At 33.3% G+C, this 22822-nt stretch overlaps 1 protein-coding gene across 1 annotated transcript in view; it reads left to right on the top strand.

Moving 5' to 3' along the window:
- Positions 1 to 22822, top strand: part of LOC106125072 (uncharacterized) — a 93157-nt gene that overhangs the window by 67030 nt on the left and 3305 nt on the right. The window contains 6 exon segments of the mRNA XM_082930816.1: positions 18431 to 18569; positions 18664 to 18728; positions 18923 to 19061; positions 20892 to 21004; positions 22388 to 22522; positions 22778 to 22819. Coding sequence (XP_082786942.1) covers positions 18431 to 18569; positions 18664 to 18728; positions 18923 to 19061; positions 20892 to 21004; positions 22388 to 22522; positions 22778 to 22819 — 633 coding nt within the window.

The following is a 22822-nucleotide window of genomic DNA, read 5'->3' as shown; positions in this document are numbered from 1 at the left end:
GTTTTTAATCTTTACAAGGAAATAAAAATATTATTAATTAATTTCCTGTCTATTCGTGTTAAAACATACAGCGGTTAGCTTTTATGTGAATTTTAGGGTTAGAATTTAAATCCAGCTTTATTTCAATGTGAGTATATTCAGCCAGACTAAATCGGGCACGGCCATAACCCAGCGTACTTTAGCCAATTTAATTTTATCCTTTTAACACTGAATGCACTTAAAGCTAGGTCATTATATACATACATATGTACTTATTATCATGCATAAAACGTAAGTACATACAGAATAAGTAAAGACATCTTTTAAAAACGATTAAAACTATAATCTTCTATAAATAAAATATTTTTACGGACATATACGATACACAGAACTTCATAAATATCGGTACCAATATTGATTATTTTTGTTATAAATATTTTGTTTTTATATTAATAATAACAACGTGTATTGGTGAGCTGAGATTCCACACTGGGACCGCAAGCATGCCGGGGCCGTGCGCCGCAAGCCCCTAGCATGGCTTGCGGTGCATTGCCTCACATTCTGTACTACATATACACTTAAACCACACGTATATAATATATTTATCAAATTAATCACGTAAATATGAGAAATACTGTAAATAATAAAGTTTGGCACCTCTGTTTATTTGGAAAAAACTGAGATATAAACATTCCTGTACATATCTTTCGTTATTCGTCAGATTGCGTGTACATGTGATGACGAATTCAATCGCTTTGTGCGTTCTGGTATGCAGGCATCCGCAATCGCTGGGGAAATGGAAACATTGGGCACCGACCGCGGCCGCAGCCGGCCTCTGGTTAAAATGTTTTTCGTGTAAACCAAGTCACCTATCACTTTTATTCGTATTTGTTGCCCGTTGAAATTACAACGTTTGCTTGATATTTCAAATGGTTTATTGATTAAAAATAGATTAAAAACCCTGTGACAAATTAAACTTTATTTAATGTTACTTTAGTGGATAAAAATTTTCCTTAAAAAATATATTAAAAGCACAGAGGGAAATCGGAACGACGATATTTCACAATCTATTTGGCGATTTAAGATCGAATGTGGTCGCAAAACGCCCGGCCCGAACGTAATTTCAGCTATTAGATAAAGTGTAACATAAACTATTCGCTTCGGGGGCTTAAGAGGGTGGGGTAAAAAGCAGCTATCGGTCAAGACACGTTTTACATTCGTAGCCTCAGCCGGGCTATCGTCCGTCACGTGCCCGATACCGATGCAAGCGAACCGAAAATATTAATATTCGATGGCGGCGATAGGGCTGCGTAAAGTTTGCGCGGGAAAATTTTCGACAGCCATATTTGTTTAGGACTTTGTACTCTTAGCAGTTCGGGAACAAGGAGCGCTGTGTAATCGCAAAAGTATCCGATACCAACATTGTTTACAGTTTTATAACAAAGTTGTCGATTTGGAATTTATGAGGTTCTATCGTTTTTATTTCTTTTCTTTTTGTCGATTATTCATTCAGCTAAATGTCGAACGCGACTTCGTCTCGGGATTAAAAAGAAACTAATTAGTAGCCTATGTGTTCTTCTAGACTTTATTCTACATCCCGGCCAAATTTCATCCAGTTCTAATGAGCCGTTCTGGAGACACCTTCTAACATCTGAATATTCGCATTTATAATATTAGTAAGATTATTATTTATCCGTAGATAACTATATATAGATATCTACATCTGTGGAATGTAATAAACTGCTAAACTTTTAACTTTGCTTTTGTTACATTTTCAAGGCAGCGACTTCATTAATAAAATTGCTGTTGTAAATCTTTTTAAATATATGTTTCCGATAACATAAATCCTAACCTATATTTATAAAACTTGTTAACTATAATCTGTGGCAATTTAGCAACCCTATCGCATCTAATACCGCTACCTGCTAGCTATATATTTACGTTGCCGTACTGTAAGTATGGGTTACGTTAAATTTATACCACCCCGCACTGCTCTGTGCGCTTTATTTGCTTTTCTGATAAATATTGTTTTTCAATTTTCACTGTAACACACAATTATTTTAAAAGTATGCGATCAATTTCGTTAATTTTAGAGTTGTGTTTTATAAATTGATAAATAAATGGGTCGTAAATATAAACAAAATCTACTGATAATTAATTTAAGTTAAAATTTAAATTGATTCGACTTTTTAATAACTTATTCACTCTTTTTGGAAAGGTCCTTGGGATCAAATCCCGGTTTATTTCCACTTTCATCATTTGTCGAAGTTTTCAAAGTTTGACTTCACAGGCGTAGCCTTTTTCTCAGGTTTTTGAAAGGAGAATGATACGTACAATATGATTTTTTACAAGTAAATGGCAATGGAAACTCACGGCAAAGTACACCATAATCAACACAAATCGCAACAAACATACATTACCATATAAATAGTTGAACATAAATCGTGTGCACTCCAACGCGGCCACATATCACTTGTACTTTAATATATGCGATTTTTTTTATGGGGAAGAATCGAATAGATCAAGTGCTATGGTGAAGGGAGGAGATATTGGGGAGAGTTAAAATGTTTACACAACCGCATGTTGACTATTAAATCTTTATACAAAAACATAGAGATAAGGAATCATGTAACTTTTAAAATAGATTAATCGATTAAATTATTTCAAATCTTATTTAAGATCTAATCTTACTAATATTATAAATGTTTAGATTAATGGATCGGAGTTTGTTAGTAGGTATCTCTAGAATGACTACATGTATCTCGCTAGAATTTGGCTAAGCCACCACCAAGGATGTATAACACAATCTGGAAGAATGAAGAACACAGACTTCTAACTTTTTATAATTCTTTGTGGACGGAGACGCTGGCGGCTGCTAGTAGAATACTAAAAAAACAATATTTTTATCAAATTGTTTGGTTTTCAAATGTAAAGGAAAGAGTAAAATTTAGGTACATTGGACTCTCTTAAATAACAAACTTCAATCTGGACTCAGAGGTAGGTTATAATAATAATTCTATACTAAGTGTCTCTTAATAACTAATAAATAGTTAAGTAAGCTGCATTAAAGACTAATAAATGCAACTGCAATAAATTCGGCACATATAAGTTGTATAAAAACAAACATTACGAAGTGGTAAGGGAGTTACAGACAGAAGTATAATTAGCTAAGTGCAACGCGTCCAATTTGCAGAGTGGTGAGAGAAAGAGCTAACTAGTTGTCGCCAGCGTCGTTTGCAATCGGTTGGGTGCGCGGAGGAAATTAAACTGCCGCCTTGATGAATGCCCTCGCCCAGCAAATTGAATATTGTATTTGTTGTTCTAAATCATGACCAGCACTGTTTCGAATTGTTTCAACAGAAGTTTATTTTAGGACGTTTGATCTTAATTAATAGTTTTAGCATTAAATTTGACATAATATCGTAAATTTCAATTTCATTTAAAGCCAGTAAGGCTCAATGGATTTTTGTTCCAAATAAACTCTGGATTAGTTCACCAGTTTCTTTGTGTTATCCTTTTTGTCCTTTGAAATGCACTGCTATGTTGTTTTATGTGCGACTTGTTTTATAACCACCGCATAAAGGCAACACTGGATTCTAGAGGTTTTAATAAAAACTAAAAAACATATCACCTTTGAAATTCATAACAATAAGTTTAAATGAAAGAGTCCTGAATAATTTGGCGGGAAGACTCCTATTCGTGCGATGTCAACCATCACACCATCCATTTCAATAAAAATATTAAACAGATTTACCAAATGATACTCTGTACAGATGAATAGCAGTCGACAGATTGATTTTATTCAAAACGTACAAAAGCAATAGCAGGCTCGAGTTGCGAATGTTTCGTTTCTGAATAAAACGCACGTGTTGCTGAAGCTGAATTAATCACTGGAGCAATATCAACGCCGCGTCACGCTGTGTAACGTCACGTCATGCCGTATAACGCCGCACCTCGCCAGCACTCGTGTGAAATACCTTACAAATTGTTCATACTAAATAAACACTATCACCTATTCCGAGTTAATTTTTGAACCAATAAAACTTAAGTTAAATCAGGCAGAGACAAATCTTTATATGATCTGATTGTAAGCAGATTCTTTATTTATCTTAAGGAATTCTTTAAGAGAAAAAAAAATACTTGACCTTTTTCATTTTAATGACACTCTTCATGGCGATGGTAACATATCATTATGCAAGACAACTTCAAACTACAACAACCTAAATAGCCGTGAGCCTTAAAGAAATGATGGTCATCAGTATGGTATTTTTATTTCTACGTTAGAATTACTGCCACGCCACTTGTGTTAAAAACGAAATACTTAATCTTACTAATATTATAAATGCGAATGTTGAGATGAATGGATGGATGTTGGAAGGTATCTCCAAAATGGCCTAACGGATTAAATGTGGCATAAATTAATCGAACTGAGTCGCTTTGTCAACTAGAAGAAAATAAAAACAGTGGTTCTGCATACCTAATAATAAGTACAGATTAAATGATACTATCTAAAATATTAGTATATTTATAGTATTATTTTGGTAGATTAATTAATTAGTCACTTAATAATTAATATAGAGTTAAGTAATTCAATAGTCTAATACTCTCTAAAAGATAATTTTTATACTAAACTAAGAATAAACCAATATTCCACAACTAGTGTGACATCAGTTATTGGATTTATGGATAACGACTATTCCATCTGATACTGATTTTGAATAGAACCCATTCGAACTAAACGCTACGATTATACGCAATGGATATTGAATCAGAATTAGTCTTGATATGTACAATACAATATCTTATAATGTACAGAGATCAAGTAAAACTGATCTTTGTCCATAATCTATAATATCGAATCTCTTCATCGCATATTATTAGGTAAAGTATGGAAAACTCTATTAATTAGCGACGCAAAATATTCATGTCGTAAAATATTCATAAACGTAGCCATATTTAATTACAAATATGTCATTTATTTTAATGTTCATTATTGATAAAAAAAAATATTTCGTAAACTTATCTTTTCAATCATCAAGTATTACGATATAATAAATAATTTTGAGTTTATAATACAACAATACATTTGGCAGGACGGCTCTTAGACCGACAAACGGCTTACCGTAAACCACTCAAAGGGCCTTCGCAAAAAAATATAAAATGGCGGCCTACTTTCACAAAGTCAGGTGTTCGCAACTCGGGGCCATCATTAATTTCCATTCAGTGTCGAACGCCTCAGATACATTATCCCGAAATCTCCCGAGAGGCTAAAAGTGTGGCTAACTTACAATACTTATAAACAAATCCATTTCCCGCTGTATTTAAAAGTACAAACATTTTTAACATTAATTATGTGCCTACAAAATAACTTTATTCATCTGGGATTTCTTTTCATAAATAGATTGTTTTACACCAAATTAACATTTTATATTCCGTAAAATAAAACTTAAAACAAACTTAATAACTAGACAGAATACAAATTAATTTCTCATCCATTCTGTTATCAAATTATTTTATTTATCGTATAAATGAAAAAGAAAAATAGTTTCTTCAAGTAAAAATCACGAACATTCTAATGTAAGTAATGTATTTACGATAAAGAATCCGTATTCACTATTTTTTAATTAAAATAATTTGAATATCAGTTTGAAATAGAGAAATGTGACCAACTGATAGTTGACGACAGAAGGGAAATTAATGGAGAATATAATTTCCGTAGATAAATGGAATGGTTCTGCACATTGCACACGAAATTGAATCGTTTTTAAATTGTAATAGAAAATAAATGAACCCATAGGAAACCAGTTACTCACCAACTCACTCGCCAATATTCACTTGAATAGTTTGTTTACTTCGAATTACTATGAAAAATGTTGCCAACTACTGTATTTTTATAACCTTTGGAATCAATACCTGGTAAGTTTAAACTTAACCGTTCCAAATGTCCCTTATGAATTTGTTGTCTTATTTAGATTTTCTACACTTCTGCTACCTTTACAACGACTATGGTCAACAATTAATTCGCTGTTTAAGTGATAGCATGCAGTCGCTTGCTCATTTGCTACTTTTTACCAAACTAAAATAATTTTATATTAGTTAATTATCTCTTATTTTGTAGGAAATTGGCAATAAAATGCTTTAAGATTACTAATAAATTCTTATAAAATCAAATAGAATTATGACGTAAGCCATTTCATATGACATTTATAAGCTAATGTTAAGTTTTGAAGTTCCGTCGTAGCCTAGCACGTGAAACGCGATGCCGTGCCGTGATTTATACGGCACTTTTATTACGTCAAATTGACATATTTCATCTGCTTTAAACATGCAAATACATATAATAAATTATAACCATACCAAAGACACGAACATTCGCGAAAGGCCTTGAAAATACTAAGGCTAAATAACTGTAGTATTTAACAATGTAGAAAAAGTGTTGTTATATAACTTGAAAACAATATTATAATAAAAGTGTGAACAAATACTCTGACCCTATTTAATTGTTTCAAATAACTATAAATATAGATATATCGAATTTTATTTTAATCCATTCAGTAATGTCCGTGTTTCCCCAAGGGCATGCTAGGGCAAAGGATTAGAAAAGTTTTTGCCTCGCCACAAGAACAAGATTGATGTAAATATAAATAAAATTAAAACGGAGTAAGAAAAGTTCACGTATTTTAAAGGCCTTGTCTAGGATTCTTACTTGTAGTAATAAATGGCGTATCAACCAATACTCTTGGTGTAGGCGTTTGGTTAACATTAAAAGATTTAACATAATTGAGAAAAAAAAATATAAACACAAAAAATATGGTAATTTTGCCCACACAATCTACCTACTCATTTCGTGCTTTATCTCCACTTAAATTCTCTCTAATTACATTTTGATTCAACACTAATTGTTTTTTTAAATACAGATATCATTTGGTCATAATTAAACATAAATATATCATGGCAATTTCATAACGCCCAAGGCAATGTAAGACGGGACGAGTGTGAGAAAGGAATTCCGGCTTAAACGACGTCCGAGATATTTGACGCTACCCTATGATTTATAAGATACTGCTATTACACCAAATTGATATATTTAATTTCTATTAAATCGAAAACTAAATTTATACTATCATTATATGAGCTGTATTATAAATTATTATACTATAATTAAATGTATATTTAATTATCATTAAATGTATATTTAATTATAGTATAATAATTTATAATACAGCTCATATAATGATAGTATAAATTTAGTTTTCGATTTAATAGAAATTAAATATATCAATTTGGTGTAATAGCAGTATCTTATAAATCATACAACGAACCCTTAAGATGTAATCAATATACGTAATTGAACAGTTAGTGGGTGGTCTTTTTTCATTTGAAAGTAGAACTGAAGATATGACCAACTATCAAATGTAAATGATCATTAAATTTATATTATAATAAAACTAGCGGACCCGACAGACGTTGTCCTGTATATCATCATCATCATCATCAGCTCACTATACGTCCCTACCGAGGGGTTCGGAGCCTACCCTAAGTTAAGGGTGATTAGGCCATAGTCAACCACGCTGGCCCAAAGCGGGTTGGTTGACTTCACACATATCTTTGAATTACTTCTCAGATATGTGCAGGTTGCATCACGATGTTGTTCTGTCTACACGTCTTTAATTTGAATAAATTAATATGAAGTTAATATTTGATGAAAATTGTGAATCTAAACCATTCCCACATCCCCTTGAACACACACAAAAATTTCATCAATATCGGTCCAGTCGTTTGAGAGAAGTTCAGTGACATACACACGCACAGAAGAATTATGTATATAAAGATACTAATCTGATGGATTAATGTACCATTCTTCATAACCCAGATTATTCAGAGGAAATAATCCTAATATAATTTTGCCTTTATCATTTTCATTTTAGGAAAGCAAAATTCCTTTTTCTCGGTAAATTGTAGGTCCATCATGTATAAACGATTAAGAATTAAAAATGAAATTCGAAATTCATGCTTGTTTGTCGTTTTCTAAGGTATCGTTGTAGCTATTGGAAAACGTAACAGTAGAAATGCATTAGTAACGAATGTTACGTACCGTGTTGTTTTGTGGCAGGACGTTGTATGTACAGTATGTACTAAAAAGCAAATACTGTGGTGTACATTTACAGCTCCAAATAATCTGAATACATATAGTTATCTTGTTGTGAACTTTATATATACTATTACAATAATTCTGATAAAGTTAAACCATTAAAAACTGACTCAGACAATCACGCACTATCTCCGTCACACAAAAACACCCTGTACTTCATAACTCACACTGTTTCTAAATATCACACATTGTATTATTAAAATGTAGAAATTAACAGCGTACGAAAATAAATCTGTACATACTTATGAAAATGTACGTAAAACAAAATAGAAACCACTATTTTTCCATATGAGGGGTTTAATACAAAAAACGGACCGATTTATCAAAAAAGCGTTGTTTAATGCGTAAAGCACTCAAAGGGCATCTGTAAGGAAAAAGAAAAACGTCGACCTACTTTCGTAAAGTCAGGTGTTGGTAACTCGGGTTCACATTAATTTCCATTCAATGTCGAATCTCGGGATATATCGGTGCTAAAGCTTCGGCCAGAGAACTGTTACTTACTTTATGTTCTTATAAACATTGGAAAAGCAAAGCAGTTTCTTTTTAACAAACTTCCGCCTTTTTGCTCATAAACTGAAGTGTGTAGCAGTAGCCTAACGGTCAAAATGTTTTTAATATGTAAGAAACAACAATCTAACTGAATCATCGCTCTATTCGAAAAACGTCACGCCAGTGGTTATCCTAAAAACTTTAAGTCTCTTATGACGTTCCCTAGAAATAGTAAAGATGACATCACTAATGCAATACATATGTACGTTTATAAACATTAGGTATAAAACATAAAGCAGTCGCTTAAGAAAATTAAACCGGGTCCCCGTCCCGAAAGGGCCCGGCGCGAGATGATTAATATTACACGTGCATCCGGCGCCCGCCGCGCCGCGCAGCCTCCGGCCAGTGTACCCCCCGCGTGCAACCCGCGCAAACCCCCCCGCAACCCCCCACCGCACCTCACACTGCTAATGTATAAATACTTCATATTCACACTGACAACTTCACATTTGTTTCCACTTGACGCGACAACCTGTCTCAAAATTACATAATAAATACATATCTCACTGCCCTAGAACTGAAATAAAATATTTTATTAAGAATTTAATTTGAATATCATAGAAATTGTGTGAAACTTCTTTTAGTTAAAGCACATTTTGAGATGCATCTTTCAACGTCTTGTCTATAACCTCAAAACTTAATTATGCTTCTAGAGTAGGCAAGCGTAGGAAGATATTGCAAAAGTAACTAAATAGCTCTTAACTACATTAATACGCTAGCTCTATTCAATCTTTTTATGAAAACTCCTCGCCGGAACGACCGAAGCCCGTTTGATTATTAGGAATTTTCTATAATTTCTCATAAAACATACATTAATAACTTTTAACTGAAGAGAAGATACGTGATTCAAATTCACAATTATTTGTTCTATGTGCCAATCACACGCTGCAATACAACATAGTGCTGTACCAAACTAGGTAAACAATTAGGGGACATGTTTGATCACAAACGGTTTAACGTATGACACAGAGCAATAATAATTACTTTTAATACAAGTAAATAAATAAATAAAGTGAGAATATGTTTAACAGTATAAACAAATTAAAACACCTCTATCTAAAAGAATAAGTCAGAAATAACCATTAAAATACACAATCTCCAACTTAACAAATGATAGACATTAAATAAAGCGCCTCCATCGCCGAAAAAACATTTTAAAAAAGAACAAAACGTAAAAAAATACAAAAGCTAACGATAAAAAATGACAATAACTGTCATTAAAACAGAAAGAAAAAAACAAAAGCAACAAGTAAAGTCACACTCGCTCAGTACAAAACAGATCCTACGACAAAATGTTGCGTCTTATATCTTGATTTAAACAAATTACGCTCGAGGCGCGCGAGACGGCTTTATTCCCTGCGACACGACTACGACACGACAAATTAAACAATAATATTTTGATATAACAAAGTAATTAAATGTAAGCAAATGAAACAAAATGTAAAAAATATTTTTTAATTTATAATACTGTTATTTATTACATGCTTCCAAAGATGTTTTATTTTGCCATTGTGTTAGAGCGTTTTCTCGTTTTGTGCGTACATGTATTCGAGTGTATTGTATCGCATGGTAAGTTTAAAGCCTTGACCTTTGACTGACATCGCTTGCGTTTTTCACAATAAAAGTCAAATTTACTTATGTTTATGGGCTACAGTTAATATAGAATTTTAACTTTATGGTCAACTCAACTCCCATAGTATAAAATTGAATTTACTACTATAAATTTACAAGTTCTAGTATGTCGTAACGATATCGTCGACTGTAAATATCCCATCGTTGTTTATGAATAACCGTCAGTTCATGAGTAATTAGGCAAGTTGCTCGCGTCGCGTTAACTTCCCCCACCTGCTTGGGTCGCGTGACGCACGGACATATGTAGACACGCGACTTTGCACGACACCTTACACCCCCACTCCCCTCCACTGCTGTCTTCATTAGGCGATGAGTTTACATACGACAAAGTTTAATTATTATTTACATTCAAAAGACGTTCCGTTTATGATAACGTAGATGTAAGTAAATGAACAAAAGTTAAGTTCCAAAAAGTTTGGAAATTAAGTAGCGAATGAATGATGCCTTGAAATGGCGAATCTTGGTCCCGGAAATGATATATTGACATCTCATTTCCGTTTTATCATGAACCTCATATATGTACGTATCTCTTATTATTTCTTCTTAGTCAATAGTTAATTTACATAAACATATTGTCGAATAATTCACAGTTAACTTAGAACGTTAAATAAACATAACAAATATACAAGGCGAGAACTTGCAAGTTACAATGAGAAAGTCTTTGTTAACTAAAAAAAACAATAAAAAGAACGTTGTAGGAAATGATAAAAGTTTGAGAAACGTTGCTCGAGGCCCTATGTCTTGTATCCACAATAGGAATAAAAGAAATACTTCGCAGTATTCCAACTGCAGTGTACATTTAATTAATTACATTTTACCATATTATATGAAACGAAACGATTAATTATAAGTAATTAATAAGTAATTTATTCAGAGTTGCAATAATTTCATTCATTACATCGCTGAATCCAATTTTAATTAAACAGAAAATGAGCTTTACAAAGTAATGCTTCACTAAACATTTTTAATAAACGAATTAAAAACACATAAAGTCTTGTCTATTTTTTTTATTAAAATTATGTAATTGGACCTATTTTGCATGTAAAATATTTTAATACGGATGTAACCTAATAATGAAGTGAGTTAAAATAAATATAATAAACAGGAAAGTAACAAAAAGCAAACTTGTGCGCGTGTTTAAATTAGTTGGTAATTAGTGCACGTTGGATTTCATTTTAAATATGTAGTAATTAACTGGCGCGTGACAAGCCGCGCTACAGGGTGTTCAAATATGCTTTGTTTGTTTAAATTAACACGTTACGAAATTAAATGAAATTCTTATTTTATGTGGCCTTTAGTGTACACATTTGTAATAACATATATTTTACATTTTTTCTAATAATGTTTTATATTTATGTATTAAGAGTTTCTATATTTAAATGTGGAAGTAGTGTCGCCTGGAAGATGGATGGTGTGGAAGAAACACTGAATAAAACGCAGTAATTTTTACCTACACCTCTTGGTTACTCTTTCGTAACAGTAGAGTGTAGACTATAAGCCAGTGACTAGCAGCACAAAGCTTAACTTTGTTATCACACCCACAAAAATAGCTATCCACAAAAATATAGTACAATTTAAATTAGGCAGATTATTTTTATCACTCTGTATATGTATGGCATAGTGTATGCATTTTGTGACCTAATAATATCACATTTGCCGTACTAAATGATTTTTTGTCGTTGTTAATAAATTTCGAACAGTTGTAAATGTTTCACCGTAGATTTCCGAGACCAAAATCTGCGTTTTAAACATATTGCTATCTCTCTCTTGTCAATGATAATGATAGGGATAACGATATATATTTTATACAAAGATTTTGGTCTCAAAAACTAAAGTTAATAAATGTAATGCAACTTTATCACGACATTTTAATGAGTTTTGGTAGATTTTTTGAACTTAAATTTCTCATGCGTCTGTTGGTCTACAAGACAGTTACGTGCTGTTTCCGGTAGCCATGGGACAGGATCTATTATTATTCGACTTTGCATTGTTTTCTTACGATGACACAAAGTCAAATTAACATACGGGCCATTAACATTTAAATCGCCATGAATCACTATCGATTCGTTTTAAATTCTCGCGGCGCAACGCATAAATTCAAATTGATTTATTTTCACGTTAAAACACCTGAATACAAATGCCAAAGTAAATACATAAAGTACACACACGCTTACATACAAATCGTAGTTTTTATGACGACAAACTACATATTATTTGAATCAAAACTCCTCAATATCTTTTGACGACCAATATTATTAGAACATAGTTTAAAGAATTGTAATATTACGAAGGATTGTTCTTTTAATTATTACTAATAATTCCTTCAGCGATGATTTATTTGGTTAATTAAGAGATTGCTTAAGTTGCCATTAAATAACTGAATGTGTCGATTAATGTAATCTTGTTTTTATTTAAAAAAAGTCTTGCTTAATATTAGAAAATCATGCTTCCATCGAATATTAGCATAGTTAATTTCTCGCGACATTATGCATGTTATAACAAATTTGCATATCAGCCGATCTTAAAAAATGTCGCAATGCACCAAAACTTACACTTTAACACCCTATGTAACATTGCCTACAATATTGAAAAACCTTTAATTCTAACCGTGAGTTTCCAATGTTTTTGGGCATATATATTTTGGTTAGTCAAAGTTTAAGTTATAAACTATACTTATCCTTAGGAATCGAAACATATAAATAGAAAAACAGAAACGACTATTATAAATGCAAAAGTTTGGATCAATTAAACGATATTTGATAAAAAGAATCTCTAAAACAGCTGCATGAATCTCGCTGAAAATTGTCATTAATCTAGAAGATAACCTTAAAGAACACTAAGTAATTAAGTTTTTTTTTAATGCCACGATAGCTAATTTCAAATATAAGTAGGCTACCGCGTATTTCAAATATTTCTAAAGTGATATTGTATGATTATTAAAATTTAAATCACATAAAAACAACCTTAATTTAAAAAAGAAATAGTTAATAAGGTAGCTTGTACCAACAGAGGCCATCAAACGCGGTCAGCGGAGGTTAATTACTTCATTTCAGTTAAGAAGCGTTAGTCCGCTGATTTATTAACATAATAATGTTGGTGGTTTAGAAGCACCTAACTTTACGGATAGAAGTAACATCGATTTTAAATAGGGTTGTCAACAAACAATAAGGAAATCTGATAGAAAAAAAACCATTGAATAAAACTTTAAGGTAACTTTCTTGTTAATCCGTTAATTAAAAGAAAATTCGATCAAGGTTTTTCGTCACACATTTAAAGTGACAACCCTGACGCCAGGCCACGTGAAAAATGGCCGTTGAATTTTTTTATCTATTAATGTTAGTGGCGACGTAATTGTCACGCAACGTCGTGACCCTTGTTTATATTAAAATACATTTTATTATTATGCAAACAACTTGTAATTTTCATATTTTAAAATGAACTTAAGCTTGTAAGTTCATTTTAAAATATAATTCTTCTATGACAGTGATATACTTAACACGTTAGCTGCCATGTCGGACTATATGTCCGACAAGCTAATTTTTCAATCAGGCCCTGTCGGACTATGTGTCCGACTAGCCATACTTCCATTAACACCTCGCTGTGGCAATGTAAATAAGGTATTACTATATTTTTAGGTGTTTTCAAACGGTTTTGGACAAAATAAAATAAAAAAAATTCGTTTTTCGAAAAATCATTCTGGCAGCTAACGTGTTAATTGAATTTAAAAAGTTTATAATACTGTCCAATATCCCATCATAACAATAACCAGTGAAATAGCCAGTGTATTCCTTAAATTAATGGCCCTAAAGCAAACAAAAGTGTGTCTAATAACTTCGAAGCAAGTATATTAACCTTAAGAAAAAACTTCAATCTCGTTCACCCGGACAAAGTGTAGTTTGATATTCCCTTAGCTAGTGTATTTCGCTTCAGTCCAGGTCAGTGGAAAGTGCAAAAACTCGACACTAGGGGGTCTCATGAATTTTAAATTTGGGATAGACAATGTGTCTTGTGAACAGAGCCTGGTTGGCGTCTACCACTTTATACTTTTAGGTTTTCTTTAGGTATTCTCATGTGTTATTTGCTGTGAGTTTTCATTGAGAAAACTTGTTATGTCTGTTTTATATTTTATATAAACAAGTTTAAAACAAATGAATTTATAAAATAGAAATAATGTTTGTTAATTTTAAAATCAGTTAAAACTATTCTCGACTTTATTTGCTTTTCTATAACCTTATAAGATATTCCATTCATTCAATTCCACTACTTAATGCATCAATGTATGCTTTTATAAAGATAAATCTAGTTACTATTATGATATTGTTGTCTCTCTCACTCTTCTCGTTATCTAACAAATAGGCCAATACCTTACTAATCGCTTAGCAACCGGCTAGGGTTGGCTATTAAAGACACCAATGATTTATCTTTGAAAAACAATACAGTTAAAAAATAACTGTAAGCATAATTATTTCTGTAAAGCGAATTGCATTATCTTTAATTAAATAGCTTTATGTTTAATGATTTTTCTAACAATATCTTATATATAAAATTCTCGTGTCACAATTTTCGTTCCCATACACCTCCGAAACAGCTTGACCGATTCTCATGAAATTTTGTGAGCATATTGAGTAGGTCTGAGAATCGGCCAACATCTATTTTTTAATACCGCGCGGACAGAGTCGCGAGCTACGGCTAGTTATAATCTAATTTCGTTTTAGACATTTCACTATTGTAAAATATCAGACAGCCGCTTGGATATTTTACGATAAATAATTATGTCTTATACAAATACCATCATTTGTATTCTGATAAATTAAAAAAAATGAATAATTTTCTGGACTACATTCGACAGCCCTAAGGGAAACTCTCATTTAAACAGGGCCACGCATAAACGGTAGAGTCAAGTCCCATTGTCAGGCTGTTAGCGGCAATATCGGAGGCAATAAGGCCGGCGATTATCGCACAATGGACACACTGCACTCCACGGCCCCTTGCAGTCCATGAATAAAAATGATCCTGAACACAGACCTCACTGACCCTGCCATCTTGTGGGCTATAAGACTTCCGATAGTCAGACTCTTCGAGTTCTAATGGTTTAGGAAAGCATCCAATTCGAAGAAAACAATTGCAATTCGATTTCTAAAAGAAGCTTGGATAGTTCTAGAAAATACTCTGAAAATATATTTATTCCAGAAGAATATTATTGATTTAAACAAAACTACAGTTTCATGACTTTTATCTATTCATAGTTATGCATAAATTCTCTTTTTTAATTTTAATAAAGTCGTTTTCTGCATATCCTAAAGCTTAGATTATACTTTCAGTATAACAATAGCGTAATATTTCACGCCGTAATCACGGCCTAAGGAACAGTTCATTGCGAATACGTTACTATGAAACGAGTTTCCGCAGAATCTCTTTTTAAAAAACTTCAACTGCAAAAGATAAGTCACAATGTTACCAACATTATAAACAAATATGTGTTACGTTTTACGAAAACATAATCATTAACATCGTCAATTTAATTTCAATTATTTTTTTACGTAATCTTATATATACAATTCTCGTATCACAATTTTCGTTCCCATACTCCTCCGAAACGGCTTGACCGATTCTCATGAAACTTTGTGAGCATATTGAGTAGGTCTGAGAATCGGCAAACATCTATTTTTCATCCACCCCTCATTTTTTTTTATTTTCTAGACAAACACGCGGACGGATTCGCGGGCGAAAGCTAGTAAATTATAAACAAACACCAAATCTCATCTTACTAAAGTTACACTACACGTTATATAACGTCAAATACCAAAATCTTGAGGAACACATAAATTAAACGCTTCCAATATCCGTAGCAAGTGACGTTGTCAGTTGACAATGGATACGGGTCCAGATATAATCATTCATCAATCATATAAAATGAACCCGGATTGTTAACATACAAAATTGTTGCAAGGAAACAATAAATTAATAAAAATATTTGCAACAAATCTTAGTCGTCGTGACCTTCATCACTATGTACCGAATGGCTCAGATACTACCCAAAGTTAAAGACGACTAGGCTTTAGTCAACCACGCTGGCCAAGTGCTGGTTACATCCAACCTTATGTTACTCGGTGATAATGTAGCTACCCAATGGTAAAAGAATTTAAAATTTTGAGTTCATAGGCTAAAATTAAATAATTTATTTAAAACTTTATCGTTGATTATTTGGTAGTCAAATCATTCTTTTTATTTCCCAATTAATAAAAACTTTAGACCATAAATTACGCTTATTTGAAGGCATCTACAGCATATAATTTCATATCGAATATTTTTATGATAGCGCACACCACAAGATAGCTTCAAATATATTTCTGTGTTATCTCCATTTTGTATTATATTTTATACATAAAAATATTCAATGTAATAACTCCGGAGTGCCTTGTAAAATCATAATGATCGTGTACAAATTGCTTTACATATGTAAAATGCTATAAGAAATGTTTCAACTCGAGTTTTATGTAATGACGTCATTTCAACTCCATGAGTGGTAATGGCTGAATGCACTTTACCAAATTACCGAATGTTATCGTGCTGTGCGTTGGCGCTTCGCTCGTTACGCCATCTGTTGGTGAAACTTATGTACCAGTGTCCTACCTAAAGGCGACTGGCACACGTGAATTTTTCCATTTAGTGCTTCTTTCCACTAAACCCAAAGCCGCGTGGAATACGCGTCTTTTCAATCACTATCGAGATAGCCATTGTTGCATAAATAAATGACAGTCACACACGTCAAAATGCTTATTTGAAATGGTCTTAAGGTTTAACAATACGTTGAAAGTCACCTTTAGAAGTTGTAGATTTATTATTTCCAGCTTTGTTACTTTTATGCAAATATATTCTTTTAATAAGTATAATAAAATTAAAATTAACGTATAGAGTTAAAAATCATTAACCAGAAAATTCGTTTCACTTTGAGATTTGTATTTCAGTTAAATAACAATTCGTCTGAAAACCGCAACCGAATATCATAAGTTTTGATGTTTCTCAAAATTGAATCTGCATTTCAAAGCTTGCAAGAGACAGTATGTATTAAAGTTGACAGACTTCTGAATAAACGAGAAATTTATTCAATTGGAATTTATCAGAATGATTCAATAAACTTAGTTTATAGTTAAGTTTATAAATTAAATGTTTTATTATTATAAAAATAGACTTAACATGCAGACAGGACTTAGACTTAAGTATTAAAAAACCTTTTTAAATATGTATTACAGCCTTCACTTATTTTAAAGTTTGTTGAAACATATAATTCTATATTCCGTAACGAAATGAGAAACTCACAAAGATCGGCAAGTTCTGGCGCTGAACCAAATCTCAAATAAAAGTAAGAGATCGCTAACGAATTCCAATGACACGGCGAGCGTTCAGATGAACTCAAAAATAAACGTTGTATTTCGTTTTCGACGGCCCGGGGTAGGGGGCGCTTGTGTAATTCATTCGAAGCTTCGTAGACTTGTAATTCTGAATTATAAATTGCTTGAATGGGCAAATAGTCGGCTACGGATTCACGGTCGAACGGCAATGGATTTTGTCTCTGATGTTTTTACATTTTTTTTTTCAATTTGCAGTAGACAATATTTTTTTTAATAAAAATAAAGCAATTAAAAAAAAACAATCACATGAATATTTTTGAACTATTGCTTATTTAAATTTACTGTAATTTTTTTCATAAATTTCGATTCCTTGAAAATATACCTCCTTACTAAAGTTTACTTGGCCACATTAAGTAGATAGATTAGTAAAGTAGTATTTGTTTATGTTTTTGTACATTAGGCCGTGGCCTGAAACACCTGTCCGGAGGCAGTCATTACGCGGCGTCATCAATTGTTAGAAGGCTTTCAGCACGAGCCCGCCCGCCCTGAATATTTCATGTTTTCATTACATGAAAAATGCGGGTACCCAAACATTTTCTATGGATATCAGTGATGGCATCAGTTATTTGTGAACCACTTTCAGACTACGCTTTCATTTTATTTGTAAAGTTTTAATGTTTCTTTACAAAAACTATGACAATTAACGATTAAGATTACTTACTATCTATCGAAAGTTGTTAAATATATTTTATGTTTGTGATTGCAGGTTGCGCGTTCCCAGCGCGGTGGCAAGGCCGATGGTTCCAGTCGGGTGTCATCCAGCCTATCCTGATCGAGGGCGACCGTCTCTCCAACAAGGGCAGGTGTCTTTCATCAGAAGGCGACAAGTTTCTTATAGTTGACGAGTAAGTTTTATACAAAATGTCTTTTTTTATTTTATTATGGTTTAATAAACTATCATTTAAAAATGTTACTAATCCTAAAAATTGTTTGTTCCAGGAAAGGCTGTTACCGTTGCGTTGTAATGCATGAGAAACACATAAATGTATTGCAGTATAAAGAGAGTTAGTTATACAAATTTTATTATAACTTTATTAAAGATTAAAAAGGACCTAGCTCAAAATATTTGTGTCTCATACTAATTTTGACATAATTGATGATGATAATATGAAGGCGATTGTCACAAATATTCGTGCTAGGTCCTACTGCTTATAGTCCATGTTGGGCGTTCAGTTTGTAATGTTGGCATCACCCGCAGCGTTCTGTCACCGGCGCGACGCTCTGCCGCACCTCTGCTCGCTAATTACGGGAGACGCGCTGCTCTACTCTATGTTCCGCGAGGCCGCAGCGCCCGTTGATTGCCCGCTTAAGGGACCTTTTTCCTTCACTTACAACAGGTAATGTTTAACTAACTGCTGATTAATGTGCAAGCCTTTGTTATTAGAAATTCTTTCCACTCTTTCTTATTATGTATTATTTCATCATCATCATTACCAAAATACTTGTCTTGTCATGTCATTTAATATTTCTGATTCTAAAGTAAATAAAATATAAAAACGACGTGGTACGCTCGTGTTAACATGTCAAGTCCAAGCCGAGCAAACATTTCATAGCTTTATAAATACGAAACCGACAACTTGATGACAAGGAAAATAGTAACCGTATATTTAGAGGAGCGCCATCTGTTGAACAAAACAGACAAAATTAATAAATTGGTTTTGGACATCGGAGTTTGGTTCACCATCAGTTCGTTGCAGCAATATAACTGTCAGGTTACGTCTTATTCATTGGGGACGGAAGGCGCAGTCTCCGGCTCTGTACTTTGGCCATCAATAGTAGTTGTGCCACGGGTTTACGAATAACACTATCTCTTCGTTTTTATCATAGGTTTATTATATATTAGACTGGTAACCTAAACGCTAAATTATTATTATTTTCGATATTACATTTTTAGCACTTCGATTTTTTATTTTCATAAAAAAATTTCGTCTTATTTTTTTTTTTAGACTAATTAAGTGGTAAGACTAATCCTCCTCTAATCTAAGATCTGTAAATAAGATCCCTGAATGCAGTGTAGTTTTCGTTAGGCTGAGGTTTTTCGTAAATTACGACGCAGACTTTGGACTGACCGCTAAGTCGGCGATGCTCCTAATATGGTATAATGGGTTAAGAAGACTTTAGTATTACTTAAACTTATCTTTATAAAAAAATGTATTTATTGTTTTATGATGAAAAATGTTATAGACATCTCTAAATGCGACTAAACATTATTCTGTAGTTCAGTACAAAGGACACCACTAGAGTCACATGGACGACATCGTATGCAGTTTCGACACATCCTATCCGGGGGTTCCCGCTGTTGAAACACAAGCAAAAACATGTCACCGCTTACATTCTTTGATAAAATTAAAATATGTTTTGGTACATGTTTTACGACAGTGGAAATTCACGCAAAAGAAATGTTTACTTTGATAGGTCGTTTATCTAATGATTTACACTGACAAAATTTTAAGAAAATACAACGTTAGTAAAAACTTAATTAAGTTTGAATGACATCAAAGGGTTACCTGTCTTGACACGCTCCTCACTGTCAGACGTTTAACATCAATTTAAATTAAAAACTCATTACTGATCGAATGCGATGATTCGCTGTTGACGCGTGTCTGGACACTCTCCCGCTTTTTACCATATCAGCGTGTAGGGTGAACACAATTGTTGACTACCTAGGACTATCCATAGTTTGCTTAATTTGGACACGCGCAGATATCTTGATAATTATAATCTTACTATAATTAAATTTTATGTTAATTCAGTATTTAAAAACAGTTGTTTATAGATCCAGTGGGTCTAATTTTTATTTTATATCCTGAATTACATTCTTGGAAGAAAATCTACAATAGAATATTCAAACTACTAATTACATTAAAGTAATTTGTAAATTAAATCGATGTACTAAGATGGTAAATTAAAGCAATGTAGTATGGTCACCGTAGTCTCGTCTGCGCCATGCAATTAGGCAGGTTGACACGTCTACAGGCAATTTCATGTCGGAAATAAAGACAGCTCTTTATTTTCGTTACTTTTCACGTCCATCTTAATTATCAACTGGACGACGAAGACAAAAGCGACTTTTTAAATTTAATTATACAATCCAAAGTGCTTTTATAAACTTTAGTTTAAAATGCAACAAGACCGTAGTAATAATAATGTGGTTGATAATATTGCAGGGGTCACGGTGACTGTAAGAGTCCAGTTTCATCAATAGAGAGCTGCACGGAAGAGTCTCGGCTTCTGCTCAACTACCAGGCCTGTCCCGACGTGTACGGCTCAGAGAGCACGGGTGAGTATCCCCAACCACCACTCACCACTCATCACTCAGCACTCACCACTCACTACTCACTAGTCACCAATCAATACTCACAACTCACCAATAAAGCGAATGTTGCTCAATCCGAGAACTAACTGGTATCCTAATGATACTCCGGGAATAAAATATTTATTGAATAACTCATATCGGTTCATATCTGTACGCTAAGACTAAAAGTTCATAATGGAAGGGACATTTGTATGTTATGTAAGAAACCTAACCCTTATCTCAGTTGGGCAAAATGGTTTCTAAGCAAAATCGGAGCTTACAAAACATGATATTATCAATTTCATATAATACTTAACCAAAATACATACATGGAGACTAAAAAAACTTTCAACAACTCAAAGGTCAGTAAAATATCTGTTTCGACACGAGATTCGCCACATCTCTGTATCGTTTACGGTCGGTTGCTGATTAACGAGTGAACGCGTTAACTTGCCTCACACGAGTTCTAGAAACAAAAGCACTCGAAGCTGCACCTAACAAAAGCCGATCTCCGGGAATTGGCTACAAACGGAGCACCGCCGCCGGCGCCCGGACAGAGAGGTGTCAACTATTGTTTTAGATTTAGTGAACGCATTAAAATAGACGCGTTAAGGGGACGCCTCGTGATTTGCGTAAACTTTAGTAGTACTACCTAATTCCTTTGTTCCCAACCAAATACAAACGATTGTTATTCAGAGAAATAGAAACGATTGTCGCTTAAATGAGTGTTACTTAGATGTTATATTATTCGACAAGTACGACGAATAATTTTAATATTTTAAATCACTTCTTTCCTTACCTTGAGACGGAACTTAACAAAAAAGCAAAAGACCACGTCAAAAGATAGACATCTCAGTCGCAATGATAAAAACAAAAATCCGCGGCAAAAGGAGTCCCCAGCTTTCATTATCAAGACAATAGTTGGCTCGTTGGCGTTCAAACGCTCCCCCTTTACGTCGCCGCCGGCTCACATAAAACTTTTATTTGTACGTCAGTCTGTCTCACGGCGTATATTCGCAAACTACCCGCTCTATTCTCGTCTTGGCAATAACTAGCGCTAAAGTCTCAGCTATACCGCAGAAACACCTTCAAGTTTATTATCGAAACAATAAGTTATCCGCGACAGCGACAGGCGCACGTTATTAACAGACGGCTCCCGTTACACTAATGAGTACGGACTGTCAACTGATGCATTATTAATTGTTAACGAATTGTTCCATGTTATGTATTAAAAGAGAATCCTATTTATATCCATTATTATGTTATACTATATATATATTAAATATGTATTTGATAAAAATAAGAATGTTTTGCGGATTGCATCACCATCTGCAATGTATCTTAAAAAAGATTGTTGTCATGTTTCAGTGGAGGAGCTAGAGTGCCTGGCGACGTGGAAAGAAGGCAGCCTACGCTTCCTGGTAGGCAAGCTGCATCACGGACACGCCACCACAAACGAGGACCGCTACCGCTGCTTCGTCTACGAGAAGACCAGCGGCATCGGTAACAGTAAACTTCTGTTAAAGTTACATTCGCTTGGATTTTCTTGTGAATGTAAAAATATTTTAAAATCTGATTGGTAGTTCATAATAAAAGCGTCATAATAAATCATTAAATTACAGTTAAAACCACCAAGCTTTCCAATAACAAGCAAAATAAACAATTAAAATTTAATAGTCTTTTACAATACATGTATAAGAAGCTAGAGACGAAATATGTTGTACAATGATGTAATTTTTATTTTATTACTCAATTCAGGATCCAGTATTCCCATGAAGGAAAGTCCAACAGCGGCGGGCGGCG

Source organism: Papilio xuthus, unplaced genomic scaffold (genome assembly GCF_000836235.2).
Source record: "Papilio xuthus unplaced genomic scaffold, Pxut_1.1 DF825928.1, whole genome shotgun sequence".
Classification (NCBI taxonomy): domain Eukaryota; kingdom Metazoa; phylum Arthropoda; class Insecta; order Lepidoptera; family Papilionidae; genus Papilio; species Papilio xuthus.
The sequence above is the reverse complement of the archived record's forward strand: the minus strand, read 5'-3'. Positions and strand labels throughout refer to the sequence as shown.